This window comes from Manis javanica, chromosome 8, assembly GCF_040802235.1.
Source record: "Manis javanica isolate MJ-LG chromosome 8, MJ_LKY, whole genome shotgun sequence".
Taxonomy (NCBI): Eukaryota; Metazoa; Chordata; class Mammalia; order Pholidota; family Manidae; genus Manis; species Manis javanica.
In genome coordinates, this window is record NC_133163.1 from 73801685 (window position 1) to 73821755 (window position 20071).

At 43.7% G+C, this 20071-nt stretch overlaps 1 protein-coding gene and 1 long non-coding RNA gene across 13 annotated transcripts in view; one reads left to right on the forward strand and one right to left on the reverse strand.

The window, feature by feature from the left end:
• The window catches only part of LOC140843110 (uncharacterized), a 45528-nt gene that overhangs the window by 1112 nt on the left and 24345 nt on the right, over window positions 1–20071 (forward strand). The gene's annotated exons all lie outside the window — the stretch shown is intronic.
• The window catches only part of DHRS4 (dehydrogenase/reductase 4), a 47198-nt gene continuing 27197 nt past the window's right edge, over window positions 71–20071 (reverse strand). For 2 of the 12 annotated variants that reach the window (XM_073211487.1, XM_073211491.1), the window contains exons 2-7: window positions 5199–5300; window positions 3143–3213; window positions 2997–3048; window positions 2560–2694; window positions 2092–2147; window positions 71–600 (exon numbers count right to left, since the gene is read on the reverse strand). In XM_073211487.1, coding sequence (XP_073067588.1) covers window positions 486–600; window positions 2092–2147; window positions 2560–2694; window positions 2997–3048; window positions 3143–3213; window positions 5199–5300 — 531 coding nt within the window. In that variant the 3' untranslated portion in view covers window positions 71–485. Of the gene's footprint in view, window positions 601–2091; window positions 2168–2559; window positions 2695–2996; window positions 3049–3142; window positions 3214–5198; window positions 5301–6220; window positions 6304–16205; window positions 17487–17525; window positions 17631–19120; window positions 19299–20071 lie in introns of those variants that run through there. The other 10 variants (XM_073211485.1, XM_073211488.1, XM_073211489.1 and 7 more) reach the window with 10 other exon arrangements.

Consider the following 20071-nt stretch of genomic DNA (forward strand, 5'->3'; position numbering starts at 1 on the left):
CACTGACTTACTATGCTTTCTGCTTGACCACCACACCTATGCACCCCACACAGAAAAATGAACACATTGATCCAAAGCAACACAACCACCTACATTTTATTTGTACCTCATTTGCAAGTTGTTCATTTCCAACCCTGCTTTTTCCACTGAGGTTCCTTTTCTCCCACCTCCCTCAGATTCCCCATGCACAGGAAAAAAATGTTAGTTGGTCTTTGCTAAGGTAGACTCAGCCCTTCTCACTGGACCTGCCCTGTTCTCAGGGGAAGTCTTTTTCCAAGGCTACAGCAGCAGCAGGAATCCTTATGGGACCACACCTTGATTGCAGAGAAGGCTGGATCTTTTAACAAGGCAGAATTGATTCTAGGGGGTGGGGTGTAGGTGAGCGGTATGATAAACAGAGGGGGGAAAGTATAGTTCAGTGAATGCTAGAACAGGACCCACCAATTGGAGCCCAATCTCTGCTCTGGTGGGCTCTCTCCAGGTCCTCAGAGGTGGGATGGGGTCCCTCCCCCTACTACCACTGTCTCTCCAGTGATGTAGCTGGCGTCTTCTGAGCACAGGAAAGACACGATGCCGGCACACTCCTCTGGCTTGCCCATCCTAGGGAATAGGGGAAACAAGGAAGGGAGTAAGAATCAGATGGCCAAGCCTATTGACCTGGCCCACAGGGAATGAAATTTGCTTAATCAAAAAAATATCACAAGATTTTTCAGGACGAGTGTACAGGTTTCCAGTTCATCAAATAGGGTAACAATGAAGGTAAGCTGTTAAATACTTAACTGCAAAAACCACTACACATCATATTCAAGTAATATAGAGGCACTTTGTTTTTTAAAGACTCAGGGCGCCAAAATCCAGTTTTATAGATAAACTGGTGAGCAGCTATTTCACACTTCAAAGAATGTTTCACATGTCTGTGAGACAGTAACGGTTTAAAATGATTCCATTTGTATAGCTTAAATTCACAGACAACTTTTCCAAGAGTCTATTTTTGTCCCTTAAAGTCAGGTTCAATTTGTGAGAATATGCTAAGTCTCAGTGTTTGTGTTAGGCATTGCTTGGTTATGGAACACGTTCACCTAACTGCCATAGAATGCTCTAGAGGTGGGCTGAGTGGGTGCCTCAAACCCAGAAGGTCTAGATTAGTTCTCCTTTGTGACTGCACACTCTAGTCATCTAGGAGGCTCAGCTTCCTCTCTCCCCATCCCCTTACTCCCTGCCAAAAAATGGTCCAAAAAATTGGACCAATTAAAGAGGAATCTCTGTAGGCAGGGCCTAAGCGTCTGTAGTTTCATAAGTGCCTGGCTGCTTCTAATGCACCTCCAAGATTGAGAAGCATGGGGCTCTAGAATGACATTGAGGCTCTATCCACTGGGACTCTAGGATGACAATACCCTGACTTAGTGAGTTGTGAACTAGGCCTGCAGCTCACATCTTAAGTCAGAATGGCTTTGGGAGCACTTGAGGGAGTCCGGGATGGTTAGATTAATAAAGTAGGCACTGATCGCATGTGTCCTTGAGGGGACAAGGTGAAGAAGCTAAAGACAAGAGTTCCTAGAAGCCGGAAGCTGGAGACAGGGAACTCAAAGGAAAGGAGCCAGACGAAGGTGCTTGAACAGTTCAGCCAGCCCGAGGCTAGTTTTCTTAGTAGCAAGGGGAATTTTGGGACTTAGTAAAGCTCTTCATTCCTTTTATTTGGACTGTAGGATCACCTACCTGAACTTTGAAAACATGACTCTTTTTATTCAAGGGGCACTAAAGAAGCATGAATTTGCTTTCAGTTTCAGTCCCTGGAGACTAAGGATGCCCAGAGGTGGGGGCAAACACCCAGGTAGAGAGAGGAGTCATGGCCCAGAGCAATGCTCTGCTGAGGCCTGGACACCTGCGTATGGTTTTGCAATGGGAGTGGACTCTGTGCACATGCCTCTGTAGTGATGGCAGTGTTCATGAACTTATGAAGTCTGTGTGTTTAAGGCAGAGGAGAGAATGCCCATGTTGTCTGTGGGGCCAAAAGACAGTGAGCTGTGGGCTGTGTGAGGGACCAGACCTATGGTCTGTATCTCTCCCAGCCCTCCCCTGTGACGGCCTTACCTTCTTATCTGCATGGTTTCTTTGATGCTCTCCTCTTTTGCCTTGTCCATCCACAACTACAGAGAAAGGGAAACCTCTGTATGTGAAAGAGGAGGAAATGGGGATAGAGAGGGGAGAACTGCCCACCCCAGGTAAACTCAGAGGAAGGACAGATGGAGAAACACTTCACTACCTAGTTCTTCCTGGCTACCAGTCCTTCCCTATCGCTACCTCTGTTTCTAGTGAGGCATTTTGCTGGGTCTCTGAGATTCTCATTTGCTTAAGGTGATATGGAACAGCATGCATAGAGTCTGAATTTCTCAGTCTCTACCATACACCTCAAGAAGGGAGCATGTTGGGGTCTGGTCTGGATAGGGCTGGGATGGAGGGGGAATACAGAAGAGCGCAGGGAGTGGGTGGAAGTGGGCTTCCCCCTTCAGGAAGATGCCCCTTGGGGTCCCAGAGGGAGGCAGGACTCTCCTTCCTCACCACACGGCTGAAGTTAGTCTTGATGAGGCCAGGCGCCAGGCAGTTCACCCTAATGTTCCTTTGAGCCAGCTCTAAGGCCAGATTCTTGGTGAGGCCCAGCAGGGCTGTTTTACTGACATTGTAAGGGCCCAGGCCCTGGGGAAAGGAGATGATGGGTTAGTCTCTTCATTTCTAGTTCATTCTTACTTTTATTTGAAGACAAAAAAGGCAGTGGATAATAGGGCATCTCCTGTAAGGGAGTGTCTCAGCTGGAAGAAGGTGGCTAAACCTTCCCTAGGTTAGGGTTCCTTGAGGCAAGGGAAGGGACTCTTTTGTGGGAAGGGACTCAGTGGTGTGATTCCAAAAGGGGACATAAACTTTGTAAGGTAACTGGATGGGGGTGGAGGGAAGGTCAGGAAAGAGGAGGGGTTGAAGGTAACAGAGAAAGGGGTTCTTACAGGAAATGCATTGTAGGCTGCTATGGAGGCCACTATCACTACTGAGCCACCTCTGGAAAAAGAAGAGAATTACCCTCTTCCAGTGGAGCCCCCCGCCCTCAGTCCATGTGGGGCCCCTAACCCAGGCCCCACTGCACTCTCTGTACCCTCGTTTCTCCATCTCTGGTACCACTGCCTTTGTCATCAGGGCGGCGGCCTTCACATTAATGCTGAGAATCTGAAAAGTCAAGAAGAAGGGGAGGAGCATGAGGGGGTTGATGGAGAAGGTGGCGCCGAGGAGACACTGTGGCATTCTTGTTTGTTAGGGTTGGTGGAGGTCTTAGAGGTGATTTACCCACACCTGACAAGGCAGAAACTGTGGCCCCGGGAGAAGTGTCTTTCTGCAGCACATTCTCCTAGGGAATAGCAGGATCAGGTGAGAAAGAAGGGGGCCTGCTTCCTCTTATTTCCCAACAAGCCAAGTATGATTTGGCTCAGCATGGACCTACACTCTCAGGGTTGCTTTGGATTTGAGCTGGATTTTCTGTGTTTCTTCCAACAAGGGAGAGCCTAGAATAGGGCTGGTCTCCTGGACCAGCCTGAGTGACTTGTGCTTCTCAGGGAAAATGTAGCCTGACCTCAGGCACCGGAGGTTGTTCCAGCACTTCTCTGGCTTCTGAGCTTAGGGAGCAAGATGTTCTTGGCCCTCCAGGACAGACCGTCTAGCTGGACTTTTATTGGAAAGTGAATCATGAGGAGGCACTTTTGGGGGAGCTAGGGCATAGTCTACAATCAAAATCTGACAGTCATAATTTAAAACAAGTGCATGACCCTTGTTTACATTGTTCTGGGCACTGCTGGGATGTTCCCTTCCCAGGCTCTCCATGACAATTTCTTATTTTGAAAATTTTCAATCTTACAGAAAAGTTGACATGAAAGTACAATGAATATCTAGATATTCTTTACCTAGACCACCAATTATTCACACTTTGCCCCATGGGCCCTATCTATGTATCTATATAGTGTTTCCCTGAACCAGTGCAGATGTTATAAGGTTCTATCCCTAAATACTTTAGCATTATTTACAAAGAATAAGAACATACTTATATACCACAATCCATTAACACCCTAAGAAATTTAATGTTAATAATGTTGATTTTTACCTAATATGCTATCTGTAATAAAATTTCCCCAACTGTCCCCCAGATGTCCTATTTAAAAAACCCAGGGTTCAACCAAGGGTCAACCACTTTATTTAGATTTGATGTACTGTGATACTTTTAAAAAATGTAAATTAAAAAGACAAATTACTTGGTTTAAAACTGATTTTCATGTGTTCTCTGTACACACTGCTCATGAATGATGTCTCTCTACTTTAAAGAAATCAATCAGGAACTGATTCATTGAAGAGCATTTGTCACTTAAGTCTTTACGGTCTGTGAAACACTGATAAACTTACTACAGTATTTTAGTTTCCTTAAACTTCAGTGTTGAGAAATTACCAATGACATCAAGAGTAAAAAACAAAACCAGGGGAGATCATACAAAATTTAGCATTTCCAAATCATGTGGGAACATTAACCTCAGTAAACAAAGATAGATATTTTAATTAAGGCTTTATAATTAAAGAGTGTAGGTGCATGAACCGTATTATAAATAAAATCTAATTACACATGCTCACATAAAAACCAATACTCCACACCAAATTTAGGCATCTGGGTCTCAGACTTTCTTGACACTGCAGTTAAGAAGAAAAGAGCACGGGTCTTTTACAAAGGCTGTAAGTTATAAAGCAGCAACTTAGGTCATTTCACCAGAATTAGTATTTCACTGAACTAGCAGCTATTAAAGTTTTCCAACAAATGAGAAGTCATTCTTTGGCAGCTGAAGAGAGGATGGGCGATGTGTCAGTTTAAGTGTACTAGTTATTCGCATATTAGCTGCCATGTCTCTGCTGGAAATAAACCAGGAAAAGCCTGGATAAGCATGTGGGGGGAGAGAGCTGGGGAGGCATGCAGGAGAAGGGTAGCAGGGAGCAAGTGGAAGACATGGAGCAGAGATGAGAGAGAAGGGCAGGGATAGAGAAAGCCACCTCCCGCTCACCTTTTACCAGGAGCATTGCAAATGGCAAATTCCTCCCATTTACATTGCACAAAGGCATTCTAAAGACCGAGTTTGTGCTGTCTTCTGAGGTCCGTCCCTGCTGCTTTAATCCCTTCTCACCTTGTCCCACACATCCTCAGTGGCATCCAATAGGTTTCCAAAGAAAGGGCTGACAGCAGCATTGGAGATGAGGATGTCAATGCCTCCATAAAGGTTCAGAGCCTAGAGAGAAGAGGAAGGTCTGAATTATGGCTGCAGGTCGGTAAAGGAGGTGCAATTGTAAATGTTGATGAACAATTCCTTCTTAGGAACAAAATGTCAAATGACTTCTCTTTTTCCTGGAATGGTTCTCTCCAAAGCTACCCTACATTCTGCTGCTAAACATTTAGGGTTGTCTAATTTTTTTTTCTGTCTTTTCTTCCTGCCCCCGCTTCTTCTCAGGCTGTTCCTGGCCCTTTGCTCTTTACACTTTCCCTTTAGGGAGCTCCTCTATTCTCATGGCTCCAGATCCCAGCTCAAATCCACTTCTAGACCCTTCCTCTTTCACACCGAGTTGCCACCCCCCATTACTGCCCATTTCTCCTTGATGTAGTTTCCATTATTTCAGAACTCAGCCTGTCCACACCTACCTGAATGGAGAAAATGGTTTAAATAGGCCCATAGGAAGTTACCACCTTACCAATTTACTTTCCTGAAGGAGGAGTCTTTACATCACCTAGCCCAGAGTCCTCAGGGTGAAGGGGATGAAACAGGCCCAGAGAAGTTATTTTCTCAAGGTCATACAGCTTAGTAATGACATATTAGGGCTGGCTGAGAACAGAAGGCCTGCTTATTCAGTCTTCGGGAGAGGAAAATTGATGTGCTCAGGGCACAAGCCTACTTAGTGTGGCAGATCTGAGGTTGATCTCCTTTCTAGCACAGAGGCAATCCATAAGAGCTCTCTGGAAGTGAGCTGGTCAGTATGAAACTGGATACCGAGAAGCCATGATGGGGAAGACATTAGCCTTGGCTTAATGAATTTCCACTCTGATTGTGATGTAATTTTTTCTCCCCTCCCCACCTTTATTTGGCTTGGAGGTATGGAAGATTTAAGGCAGAAACTGAGATTTAAACTGGCAAAGCCAAGAAAGGCAACATCTCACCTCTTTAATAAGTTGTAAGTAGGAGGTGAAGACATGTGCCCGAGTAAGAAGTGGCCGAACAGAATCTGCCAATAACATGGGACCTGAAAGCAGATTTTTCACTTGCCCAGAACTGGCAATCTGGATGCTGTGGGCAAGCAGCACTGAACGGGCCCTCAGTCAGCTTTGTGCTTCATGATTTGGCGCACAGAGAGGTGTTTTTAACAATGTGTACCATCTGCTAGCTCCTGTTCTAATTATTTTTGCTAACTAGGTGCTAAGCTCAGTTGCTTCTACAGGGCTGAAGGAATGCCTGGGCTGTCAGCAGGGAAATTTGATAAAATTAAAACCACATGATCTTTGAAAACCAGTATCAATCCTTTTTCATGCTTTCTAAATGTTGGTGTCTTGGCACAAAGATCCATCACCTGCCGCGGCTCTGCATCTGTCCTGTGACTTATGACAAGGAAGGTGCAGAGTAAGATAGAATGTGCTGTGTGCTGTGTGTGTGTTTGGGGCTGGGGAGAAGATGGTGGCTTGCACAGGAATCACCCAGACTTTTTTTCATTTTCGCTGTGCATCCCATCTGGCTTTCTTTCCAGGCCTGTGGAGAAGGGAGGAGGCTGGGTTTTGACTGAACAGAGGCAGAGAAGATTAATGAGAAAAGTTCTGTGACTACTCTGGCGTCTTCTTTGCCTTGCTCTAAATTGTGTGTTTGCTATGCCAGAGTGGTTAGGAGTTGGTTGCTCTGTTTTCAGATAGGTATATTTTTTAGCAGAAGTATAATCAAGTGGAGATGTGGCAGTCTGGTTTCTGCTCAGCATGCCTTTGAGAAGCTCTGAGGTGTGGATCTGGAAGCCACTGAGTGGAAACCGTCAGGGGGCAGCAGCCTTCCTTGTCGCAGGGGAGGCCTGGTAATAAGCAGAGCACATCTCAGACTGTCAACAAGCTCTCTTCCAGTCTCCACCCTGACATTGGTCATACAAATTACCTGGAGTTGTTTTAGACTAATCTCTCCTACTTCCCATTTATTGACACCAGTTAGACAAAAAAAAAAAAAAAAAATCTTGGTTAGTTCCCACTAAATGTCTCTTGGGTATATCCATTCTGGTCCCACTGCCGCTGCTCTAGACTTAAATGACAGTAACAGCTTCCTCCCTAACATCCTTGGCTCAGAGCCTTCTCTATTCCAGTATATCCTTCCTATCAGTGCCAGATGACCTTTCTTTAATATAACCATTTTCATCTTGCTAAAAACCTCACATGGCTGATTTCCTCCAAGAACATCTAAACTCCCTTGGGAGGCCATAGAGGTCCTGGCCCCCTTCCTTCATACCCAGCCCCTTTCCCACCAGCCCTGCTGAGTCTGTGCTCTCTGCCATGGCCTCACAGTGCTCCCCTCTCTAGTTCAGTCCCTCCTTGGCTGTCTGCTCATTTTGCACCGTTATGTGGAACCCTGTCCCTGCTCCATCTGTCCAGTTCCACCCACTCCTCAATGTCTAGCTCAAGCCCCACTTCTGGCCAGGGCTGCAGGACAGGTTATGGGACAAGAGGTTGTTTTCCCAGCAGAATTTTGACATTAAGTTGCTACATAAATTCCATATGGCTAATCACTAATTGGCCCAGGATCCCAGGTAGCTCCCTGCACCCTCAGGATTAAGGTCCCAGTCTCATGTTCTGTCCAGCAGCCTATGCAAGGTGACTTTCTTGCACTCATATTTGGCTCTCTCTGATGCACATTTGAGCATCTGCCAAATGGTTCCTTAAAAAAGGAACAACTGATACCATCTCGAGGAGGAGCCAAGATGGCAGCATGAGTAGGGCAGCGGAAATCTCCTCCCAGCTCACATATATTTTTGAAAATACAACAAATATAACTGTTCCTAAAAGAGAGACCAGAAGATACAGTACAACAGCCAGGCTACATCTACACCTGCAGGAACCCAGTGCTTCATGAAGGGGGTAAGATACAAGCTGCAGCCCAGCGGGACCCGAGTGTGCTCCCCACCCCAGCTTGCCGGCAGAAGGAGAGGAGTTGGAGTGGGGAGGGAGTGGGAGCCCAGAACTGCTAAATACCCAGCCCTAGTTATCCGCACTGGGAGTGCAGACACACAGTGCATGGGGTGCAGGATACTAGGGAAACGGGACAGTAAAACCTTTGAGCAGGTTCCCACAGCTGGAGCCCCTGGGACAAAAGAAAAGCGAGTGCTTTTTGAAAGTCTTAAAGGGACAGGAGCCTCACAGCTGGATGGAAGTGTCCCAGCACACTCAGCCCAGCAGCTGGGAATCCCAGGGAACTCTGGGTGCCCTAACCCCCTGGGCGGGAGCACAGCTCTGAGGCTCCTCACGGCAATAAACAGCCTCCTGCCCATTCCCCCTCTGGCATGGTCCAGCCATAGCAAAGCAGCAGCCTGAGACCAGCCACGCCCACAGCAGCCGTGCAGAGCCTCCTCTGCAGCTGCCCGGGCCAGACTCAGAGGCCCTGTCAGCGTGCAGCTGCCCAGCACAGCCGCTAGGGGTCGCTGTTCTCACAGGAAGGGAAGGTGACAGGTAAGCAGGAAGGGACTTTGTTCTCCCAGCTGACACACGTGCCAACTGCCTACGACTACTTCTATCACCATGAAAAGGCAGAAGAATTTGATACAGACAAGGATAACAAAGATCCCCTGAGAGGGAACCTGGGGTGATAGATTTAACCAATCTTCCTGAAAAATAATTCAAAATAAAGGTCATAACTATGCTGATGGAGCTGCAGAGAAAAATGCAAGAGTAATGGATAAAGTTGGGAGGGATAATACAGAAATAAAACAATCTCTGGAAGGACTTAAAAGCAGAATGGATGAGCTGCAAGAGGCTGTTAATGGAATAGAAATCAGAGAACAGGAACGCAGAGAAGCTGATGCAGAGAGAGATAAAAGGATCTCCAGGAATGAAAGAATATTAAGAGAACTGTGTGACCAATCCAAATGGAACAATATCTGCATTACAGGGGTACCAGAGGAAGAAGAGAGAGAAAAAGGGATAGAAGGTATATTTGAAGAAATAATGGCTGAAAACTTCCCCACAGTAGGGGAGGAAATAGCTGCTCAGACCACGGAAGCACACAGAACTCCCAACAGAAAGGACCCAAGGAGGACAAAACCAAGACACATAATAATTAAAAAGGCAAAGATCAAGGACAAGGACAGAGTATTAAAAGCAGCCAGAAAGAGAAAAAAGGTCACCTACAAAGGAAAACCCATCAGGCTATCATCAGACTTCTCAACAGAAACCTTATAGGCCAGAAGAGAATGGCATGATATATTTAATGCAATGAAACAGAAGGGCCTTGAACCAAGAATACTGTATCCAGCATGATTATCATTTAAATATGAAGGAGGGATTAAACAATTCCCAGACAAGCAAAAGTTGAGGGAATTTCGCTCCCACAAACCACCTCTACAGGGTATTCTAGAGGGACTGCTCTATATGGAAGCACTCCTAAGACTAAATAGGTGTCACCAGAGAAAATAAAATCACAGCAAAGAAAGTAGACCAACCAAATACTAACTAAAGGCAAAAAATAAAATCAACTACCCACAAAAGCAGTCAAAGGAAACACAAAGGAGCACAAAATAAAACACCTAGCATATAAAGAATGGAGGAGGAGGAATAAGAAGGGAGAGAAATAAAGAATCATCAGACTGTGTTTATAATAGCTCAGTAAGGGAGTTAAGTTAGACAGTAAGACAGTAAAGAAGCGATCCTTGAACCTTTGGTAACCACAAATCTAAAGCCTGCAATGGTAATAAGTACATATCTTTCAACAATCACTCTAAATGTAAATGGACCATATGCTCCAATCATAAGACACAGAGTAAAAGAATGGATAAAAAAGCAAGACCCATCTATGTGCTGCTTTCAAGAGACTCACCTCAAACCCAAAGACATGCACAGACTAAAAGTCAAGGGATGGAAAAACATATTTCAGGCAAACAACAAGGAGTGAAAAGCAGATGTTGCAGTACTAGTATCAGACTAAAAATAGACTTCAAAACAAAGAAAGAAACAAGAGATAAAGAAGGACATTACATAATAAAGAGGTCAGTCCAACAAGAGGATATAACCATTATAAATATATATGCACCCAATACAAGAGCACCATATGTGAAACAAATACTAACAGAATTAAAGGAGGAAATAGAATGCAATGCATTCATTTTAGGAGACTCAACACACCACTCACTCCAAAGGACAGATCCACCAGACAGAAAATAAGTTAGGACACAGAGGCACTGAACAACACACTGGAACAGATGGACCTAATTAACATCTATAGAACTCTACACCCAAAAGCAACAGGACACACATTCTTCTCAAGTGCACAAAAACATTCTCCAGAATAGACCACATACTAGGCCACAAAAAGAGCCTCAGTAAATTCCAAAAGATTGAAATTCTACCAACCAATGTCTTGGACCACAAAGGTGTAAAACTGAATTAAATTGTACAAAGAAAGCAAAAAGGCTCACAAACACATGGAGGCTTAACAGCATGCTCCTAAGTAATCAATGGATCAACGACCAAATTAAAATGGAGATCAAGCAATATATGGAAACAAATGACAACAACACAAAGTCCCAACTTCTATGGGAGGCAGCAAAAGAGGAAAGAATATAAGAGGAAAGAATATAGCAATCCAGGCATATTTAAAGAAGAAAGAACAAACCCAAATGAACAGTACAACGTCACAATTATCAAAATTGGAAAAAGAAGAACAAATGAGGCCTAAAGTCAGCAGAAGGAGGGACATAATAAAGATCAGAGAAGAAATAAAAAAATTGAGAAGAATAAAACAATAGAAAAAATCAATGAAACCAAGAGCTGGTTCTTTGAGAAAATAAACAAAATAGATAAGCCTCTAGCTAGACTTATTAAGAGAAAAAGAGAATCTACACACATCAACAGAATCAGAAACGAGAACGGAAAAATCACGACGGACCCCACAGAAATACAAAGAATTATTAGAGAATACTATGAAAACCTATATGCTAACAAGCTGGAAAACCTAGAAGAAATGGACAACTTCCTAGAAAAATACAACCTTCCAAGACTGACCAAGGAAGAAACACAAAACCTAAACAGACCAATTACCAGCAATGAAAGTGAAGTGGTAATTGAAAAACTACCCAAGAGCAAAACCCCCAGGCCAGATGGATTTACCTCAGAATATTATCAGACATACAGAGAAGACATAATACCCATTCTCCTTAAAGTTTTCCAAAAAATAGAAGAGGAGGGAATACTCCCAAACTCATTTTATGAAGCCAGGATCACCCTAATACCAAAACCAGGCAAAGACCCCACCAAAAAAGAAAATTACAGACCAACATTCCTGCTGAACATAGATGCAAAAATACTCAACAAAATATTAGCAAACCGAATTAAAAAATACATCAAGAGGATCATACACCACGACTGTAAGGTTGAAGGCACTGGGGGGAGGGGGGAGCATGTCAGACACTGATGACGTGCCAAAGTCCCCGGCTGCTGCCCCATCCCAACCTGAAAAATGTGCCTTAGGCTAGCCAATTCTCACACCGCTGTAAATCTAAGCTCTGCCTCCCCCTACCTTCTTTAAAATCTCGCTGCCTGTCTACTTTCATGTGACTTCCCTGGCCTGTGACTGCCAGGCCATGGAACCTCGCCCAGGGGCATTCAAATAAATTACCTGGCCCTCTGTTGCCTCTCTTTGCCTGCTTATTTCAGCTAGAATTTATCTTACAATGACCAAGTGGGATTCATCTCAGGGATGGAAGGATGGTACCACATTCAAAAATCCATGAACATCATCCACCACATAAACAAAAAGAAGGACAAAAACCACATGATCATTTCCATAGATGCTGAAAAAGCATCTGGCAAAATTCAACATCCATTCATGATAAAAACTCTCAACAAAATGGGTATAGAGGGCAAGTACCTCAACATAATAAAGGCCATATATGATAAACCCACAGCCAACATCATACTGAACAGCAAGATGCTGAAAGCTTTTCCTCAGAGATCGGGAACAAGACAGGGATGCCCACTCTCCCCACTGTTATTCAACACAGTACTGGAGGTCCTAGCTACGGCAATTAGACAAAACAAAGAAATACAAGGAATCCAGATTGGTAAAGAAGTCAAACTATCACTATTTGCAGATGACATGAAACTGTACATAAAAAACCCTAAAGACTCCACTCCAAAACTACTAGAACTAATATCAGAATTCAGCAAAGTTGAAGGATACAAAATTAATACACAGAAATCTGTGGCTTTCCTATACACTAACAATGAACTAATAGAAAGAGAAATCAGGAAAAAAATTCCATTCACAATAGTATCAAAAAGAATAAAATACCTAGGAATAAACCTAACCAAGGAAGTGATAAACCTATACCCTGAAAACTACAAGACGCTCTTAAGAGAAATTAAAGAGGACACTAACAAATAGAAACTCATCCCATGCTCTTGGCTAGGAAGAATTAATATTGTCAAAATCGCCAACCTGCCCAAAGCAATATACAGATTCGAAGCAATCCCTATCAAATTGCCAACAGCATTCTTCAACAAACTGTAACAAATAGTTCAAAAATTCCTATTGAACCACCTAAGACCCCGAATAGCCAAAGCAAGCCTGAGAAGGAAGAATAAAGTGGGGGGTGGGTGGATCTTGCTCCCCAACTTCAAGCTCTACTACAAAGACACAGTAATCAAGACAGTTTGGTACTGGCACAAGAAAAGAGCCACAGACCAGTGGAACAGAATAGAGACTCTAGGCATTAACCCAAACATATATGGTCAATTAATATATGATAAAGGAGCCACGGAAATATAATGGGGAAATGACAGTCTCTTCAACAGTTGGTGCAGGCAAAACTGGACAGCTACATGTACGAGAATGAAACTGCGTCACTGTCTAACCCCATACACAAAAGTAAATTCAAAATGGATCAAAGACCTGAATGTAAGTCATGAAACCATAAAACTCTTAGAAAAAAACATAGGCAAAAATCTCTTGGACATAAACATGAGCGACTTCTTCATGAACATATCTCCCTGGGCAAGGGAAACAAAAGCAAAAATGAACAAGTGGGACTATATCAAGCTGAAAAGCTTCTGTACAGCAAAGGACACCATCAATAGAACAAAAAAGCATCCTACAGTATGGGAGAATATATTCATAAATGACAGATCTGATAAAGGGTTGACATCCAAAATATATAAAGAGCTCACACACCTTAACAAACAAAAAGCAAATAATCATATTAAAAAATGGGCAGAGGAGATGAACAGACATTTCTCCAAAGAAGAAATTCTGATGGTCAACAGACACATGAAAAGATGTTCCACATTGCTAGTCATCAGAGAAATGCAAATTAAACCACAATGAGATATCACCTCACACCAATAAGGATCGCCACCATCCAAAAGACAGACAACAACAAATGTTGGCAAGGTTGTGGAGAAAGGGGAACCCTCCTACACTGCTGGTGGGAATGTAAATTAGTTCAACCACTGTGGAAAGCAGTATGGAGGTTCCTCAAAAAGCTTAAAATAGACATACCATTTGACCCAGGAATTCCACTTCTAGGAATTTACCCTAAGAATGCAGCAGCCCAGTTTGAAAAAGACAGATGCACCCGTATGTTTATCACAGCACTATTTACAATAGCCAAGAAATGGAAGCAACCTAAGTGTCCATCAGTAGATGAATGGATAAAGAAGATGTGGTACATATACACAGTGGAATATTATTCAGCCATAAGAAGAAAACAAATCCTACCATTTACAACAACATGGATGGAGCTAGAGGGTATTATGCTCAGTGAAATAAGCCAGGCGGAGAAAGACAGTACCAAATGATTTCACTCATATGTGGAGTATAAGAACAAGGAAAAAATACTGAAGGAACAAAACAGCAGCCGAATCACAGAACCCAGGAATGGACTAACAGTTACCAAAGGGAAAGGGACTGGGGAGGATGGGTGGGAAGGAGGGATGGGTGGAAGAAAGAAAGGGGGCATTATGATTATGTATAATGGGGGGGCATGGGGAGGGCTATGCAACACAGAGAAGACAAGTAATGATTCTACAGCATCTTACTGTAAGGTTGAAGGCACTGGGGGGAGGGGGGAGCACGTCAGATACTGATGACGTGCCAAAGTCCCTGGCTGCTGCCCCCTCCCAACCTGAAAAATGTGCCTTAGGCTAGCCAATCCTTGTGCCGCTGTAAATCTAAGCTCTGCCTCCCCCTACCTTCTTTAAAAACTTGCTGCCTGTCTACTTTTGTGTGACTTCCCTGGCCTGTGACAGGAAGGCCATGGAATCTTGCCCGGGGGTATTCAAATAAATTACCTGGCCCTCTGTTGCCTCTTTTTGCCTGCTTATTGCGGCTAGAATTTATCTTACATTTGGTGCCAAAACCCTGGGAAGGAGTGTGAGTGCAGGGCCCTGACCAGCCACCGATGGCTCCGCCCCCTCCTTCCCCGACCCGGGACCTTAGCCTGCTCTCTGCTGCATGGACTATTTTCTGGTGCATCCCTCAGTTTCCCCCGGTCTGCTTCCCTTCCTAACTCCGTTTCACCTGGTCTGTCAGAATTGTATGTACGTCCAGGTCTGGCTATTCAGCCCATCCGTTGCGAGTATCCGGGATACTCGCCTCTGGCCCTGTGGTGTGGGAGATGTCCCTCACCCAGGCTCCCAGGCCATCTCCCCTGACTTGGTGTGCTTGGGATGCTGGGCGCTCCTCTCAGTGGGATTAGTTGGGAAGTGGCGCAGACATGGGGAACCAGCCCTCGAAAGCAGAGGCTCAGACCCTGTTGCAGTGTCTCATTTCTAATTTGGCTACTCTCTGTTTGTTCTGGTAAGTTTGCAAATGGAAGCTAGTCTTTCTTTGCTGAGGCCAGGCCTCAGTATCCTTTGGACAATCAATCTCACTGGCCCCCTGAGGGAACTTTCAATTTTAGCCTCCTTACCACCTTGATTAATTATTGCCACTGGAGCAGAGAGTAGGGTGAAATCCCATATGTGCAGGCTTTTTGGACTTTGCACCCCCCGCCCAAACCTTTATGTAAACATTAAATAACTCAGGTTCTCCTGGCCTGATCTCCAGTTAAATATTGTCAGCCTCTTACTGTGCCCAGTCCTTCCTTTTCAGATCCACCAGAAAACCTCAGTCCCCTGCCTCCCTCAGCTCAGAATCCCCTCCCCCTCTCTCTACCACCATCTTTAAGTCCTTTCTCTTCACACGTGTCGCCTCCATCTTAAAGTCCTACATTCTCAACCATGCTGTTGTCCTGCTCTCCTCTTCCAGTGGCTGCACCACCCGCTCCCCATCTCCTTCCACCTTCACCGCCCTCTTCCCCCACCAGAACACGCTCCTCCCGCCCTCTAGTTCCAGAAGCCACAGACAAGAAGCTGAAGAAAAACAAATCAATTAGGTATCAGTAACTCAAGTCTTTATATCAGTTTGTCTATCTGTGTATATGTTTTTATGTAAAAAGTGTTGCTGACTATAGTCGTCGTGTCTGTTTGTATGTTTGTGTGTCTAGGTGTGTAAATGAAAAATATTTTCCTACCTCCAGATAGTATCAATAAAAATTGATTTAAAAACAAGCGCTTGTGAAAATTAGGCATTTTAAAACTTCCAGAAAATCTAATAAAAATTGTTAAGCATTAATGCTAATTTGAATTTGAATATTAAAAAAATTGTAATGATTTCTCTAATTGTTTTATGAAAGCAGTTTCTCAAGCTTAAAGTCTCAATGAATTGTCAGAATATTTAAGAAAATGAGATCTTAATATTAAAAGGACTAAAAGCTAAACTTTGCTAACTACTGTGCAACCTTCTTTATTTGCCTTTGAGGTATTTTGTTGTCATTCTGGTTAAATAGATAAGTATTTCTTCATGGCAACCTATAATCCTATTTAAGCAAGTGCCAAAAAACAAAAACCATCAAATTCAAAAAGGTACTTTTACCTCTAGTTCACTCTGATATTTTCCACAGGGCCCCTGGAACATGTCAGAAGAATTTTTTCTCTTCAGTGAAGAAAATATTTGGCTAATTTGGCTTATTTACCTGATATATAATTACCTACTTAATTACCTAGAAGGCACTATCAAAGGGAATAATGCTAAACTTTGTTACTGAATATTTTGTGTTACAGCAATATCCAAATTCCCTTATGTCAACTGTCTTACAGTAAGCTCTCATCAGATCTTTAACCATTGTCATTTGTAAGTCTTTTGTCATCTATATTCACTGTTTTATTATTCCTAAACTAGTAAAAAACTAGATTTCAGCAGAACAGGTATTAGTTACATAAGATTAAGTAAACTAAGGAAGATGATTTGGTGGCTTTTTGTTTCAAATGTTGTTGATAAAGTGTTTTAAGCTTTTTCTCTTAAGCTGACAACAGTTTAGTAAATGACTGCCTTTATAAGCAGAATTAAAACTTTATCTTTCTCTCTACCTGATCCCTCCAGAATTTAAAAACTCCTAGTAACTATTTTTATATTTCATGGCAGTATGTTTATTTGCACAAGTTCAATAAGAATCTGCTTTCCTTGTAAGAAGACCAATGAAAAACACTGGTTATATTACCAAGGCTTTGACTGGAACATCATACCAAGAGACACATGCATAAACTCGGATATGAACAGCTTTAAAGAACTAAAGTTAACTATATAAAGCCAACAAAGCCCCTTGGAAGAACTGGCCTGGTACCTTGCTTACAGGGTTCCCAGCAGCCTTACCAGGTGAGTGAGGAAGGTCACTTCCTGGCAGGTGCAGGAACCTCAGGATGTCTTGGAAACCTCGAGAAGAGAGGAATTCACCCAAATCTACAGGTACTGCAGGCAAAACCTGATGGCAAGTCTGGCTTGGCTTTCTGGCCTCGAGAGGCCTTTAAAAGTTCAATCTGAAATTCCTTACAAAAAGTTCCAGCAAAGCACATTTAAAAGAGCCTATGTAATCAATTGCTTTTCTTGCTGCACTTATGCAAATAATAAAGCCAAGTGTTAATTATTTTCTTAATCTAGCTACTTCTAATAAAAATAAGGGTGCTTTTAGAGAAAAGTATTGTTTCAATAATGCAGTCTTATCTATACTAAATCCTAATACTAGTCATTGAAATGTAAACTCAATCCAAAATTTTAGTTTCCCTGTAATACCTAGCTATAATTCTCAATTAAACTCTTCATATTTCTAGTTCTCATATTCAGCCATGCATTCTTAATCTCATCAAATTTATCCTTCCAGAATAAAAGTGCCAACTTTCTGAGGCCCTCTCAACTGACCAGTAATAGAAACCTAGCTGCACCCTTTACTGCGCCTCTTTTCAGCATGAAGCAGCCAGAGCGGTCGTCGCCCCTTTTCCCTAGCAGCAGCTAGAGTCTCTATCTGTAGAAAAGAAAATGAAACAAAAACCATGAGCTTGGACAGAGTGAAGTGAGAGCCTCTAGAAAAAGCAGAGTGAGATGTTTGCAGTCAGAGCAATATAGCTACATGCTACAACCCCCCCTCCCCCACCGCCCCACAACGCCCCTTGTCAGCCAAAAGTAGCCAGATCAGGTCGTTACCCATTATGACCAAAAGGCTGAAATGTTAAGGTTGAAGTCCACGGCTACTGCCCCCTCCCACCCTGAAAAATATGCCTTAGGCTAGCCAATCCTCGGGCCGCTGTAAATCTAAGCTCTGCCTCCCCCTACCTTCTTTAAAAATTCGCTGCCCGGTCTACTTTTGCGTGACTTCCCTGGCCTGTGACAGGAAGGCCATGGAACCTCATTCAGGGGTGTTCAAATAAATTACCTGGCCCTTTGTTGCCTCTCTTTGACTGCTTACTTCGGCTAGAATTTATCTTACACTTACTACGCTGATGGACAGTGACTGTAATGGAGTTTGTGGGGGGGACTTGGTGAAGGGGGGAGCCTTGTAAACATGTTTCTCATGTAATTGTAGACTAATGATACCAAAATAAATCACACCATCTCAAAAAAAAAAAAAAGGAACTATACCATCTACCATTGTTTAAGATATACCTCTTCTAAGATTACCCAAATTAAATTATTTCTGCCAGCCTTCCAATCTGTTAGCACGATCCCATACTTCCCATCTTGGGTGGATTCTCCCTTCCACTCTTGGGAATAAAGTGTGTGCCTTGAGCTTGAGAGAAAAGCAGCTTCCTTTGCTAGATGTTCATATTTTCTTGTGTAGCTGGAAGGCTGGTGCCAAGTACTAATTCTGACCCTGGCTTAAATGGTTTATTTGAGATTAAAGTCCAAGGCTTGGCCTGACACCAATCAGGAAACTCCTTGTAATCTGCAGACAACTTGGCAGGACTGGGATGTTGCTCCAGCTTTCTGAACAGAGTGAGAACAGGAAGAACAGTCCTTGTCCTACTTGGGTTTTTGTCAGGTTTAGAGAAGCCCCATGTAAGGCTCTGAACAAAGTGAATGGCACACAGGAGGTTGAAACATGGTGAGCTGCCTCCTGTAGCTTCCCAGGGATTTGATTCAATGAACTGAAGGACAGGGGATCATTTGTCATGGATGGGAACATCAATTTTGTAATTGTATGTATCCTTCTCATCTGCTCAAGTAGACTGGAAATTACTGCAGAACCAAAGCCAGCTATTTTTTTGGGTGCCCCAAAGGGTGATGCAGAGTGTTTTTTGTTTCTCTGCCTGGGATGGGATGGTTCTTGGGGACATAAGAGAAAGGCACACATACAAATGTGCTGGTGGTCTCTGTGGGTATGCAGAATGCACTGTTATGTTTTAGTGAGTAGTGCTGGCTTGGATCACACCAATGTTGTCCAGGAAAGCAGGGTAGGAGGCTCAGGCTAGATCCCTTCTGCCACCTCCTAGCTCTGTGACCATATCCTTGCTGCTTACCGTGGCCACCAGCCGCTCCCGGTCCTCTGCCTTCCCCACGTGGCACACAGTGCCCATCACGCTCAGCCCCTCCCCCTGCAGCGTAGCCACTGCCCGGTCCACGTTCTGCTGCTTCCGGCTGCTGACCACGACATGCGCCCCGTCCTGGGCCAGACGCCGGGCAATGGCAAAGCCGATTCTGAGGGCAGAGAGACAGACTGCACGGTTGGTGGGGTCGGGTCAGTATAGGGAAAGGTTGAGAGCATGGACTCTGAAGTCATATTGCCCCATTTGAAAAACAGCTCTCCCTCTGTATGACCTCCAGGTGTCTGTATTCTGTGTAAAATAGGGCTAATGGCCCAGACCATTCAGATGGACTTAGCACATCTTTGGCATTCCTTCACTTACTTTTCTTACAGTTTTGGCCTTCAAGCTAGGTTACCTTGTAGGTATTTGACATCTAGGAACTGACATTACTTTCCACAGGCCCCACCAAGGGGCAAAAGGTTCTGTAACTGTAGGGACTGAGGGAAGAGAAATGGCCTAGAGGTAAAGCAGCAGTCACTTCCATGATTGGAGGGTTTCACTCAAAAGAGCTCTTGCCCCCAAATATCTTCCTTACTAGTCAACATCATCTCAGAATTCTATGGCTAGTTATGTTTTGGGGTGCATGTGAAAGAGTGGGTCTCTGGTTAAAAATGTGAATTTTTTACATTACTCCCCTGGGAGTAAGGATTACACATTTTGCAACTGTTAAGCCATTAGCATTTCACATACATTTGTATTTTAGATTTGTATATAGCTGGCATCTAGCAAAGTTCTCTGGGAATGTGAAACAGGATAGATAGACAAGAATAGTGGGTGAGAACTAGGCTGGGCAAGGGGGCCAAAAGGGATGAAGCTAAACAAAAATCTGGACATGGGTCTTGTGTCCCATCTAGGTAAGGGGTGGGGTTCTGTGCGACTTGAAGG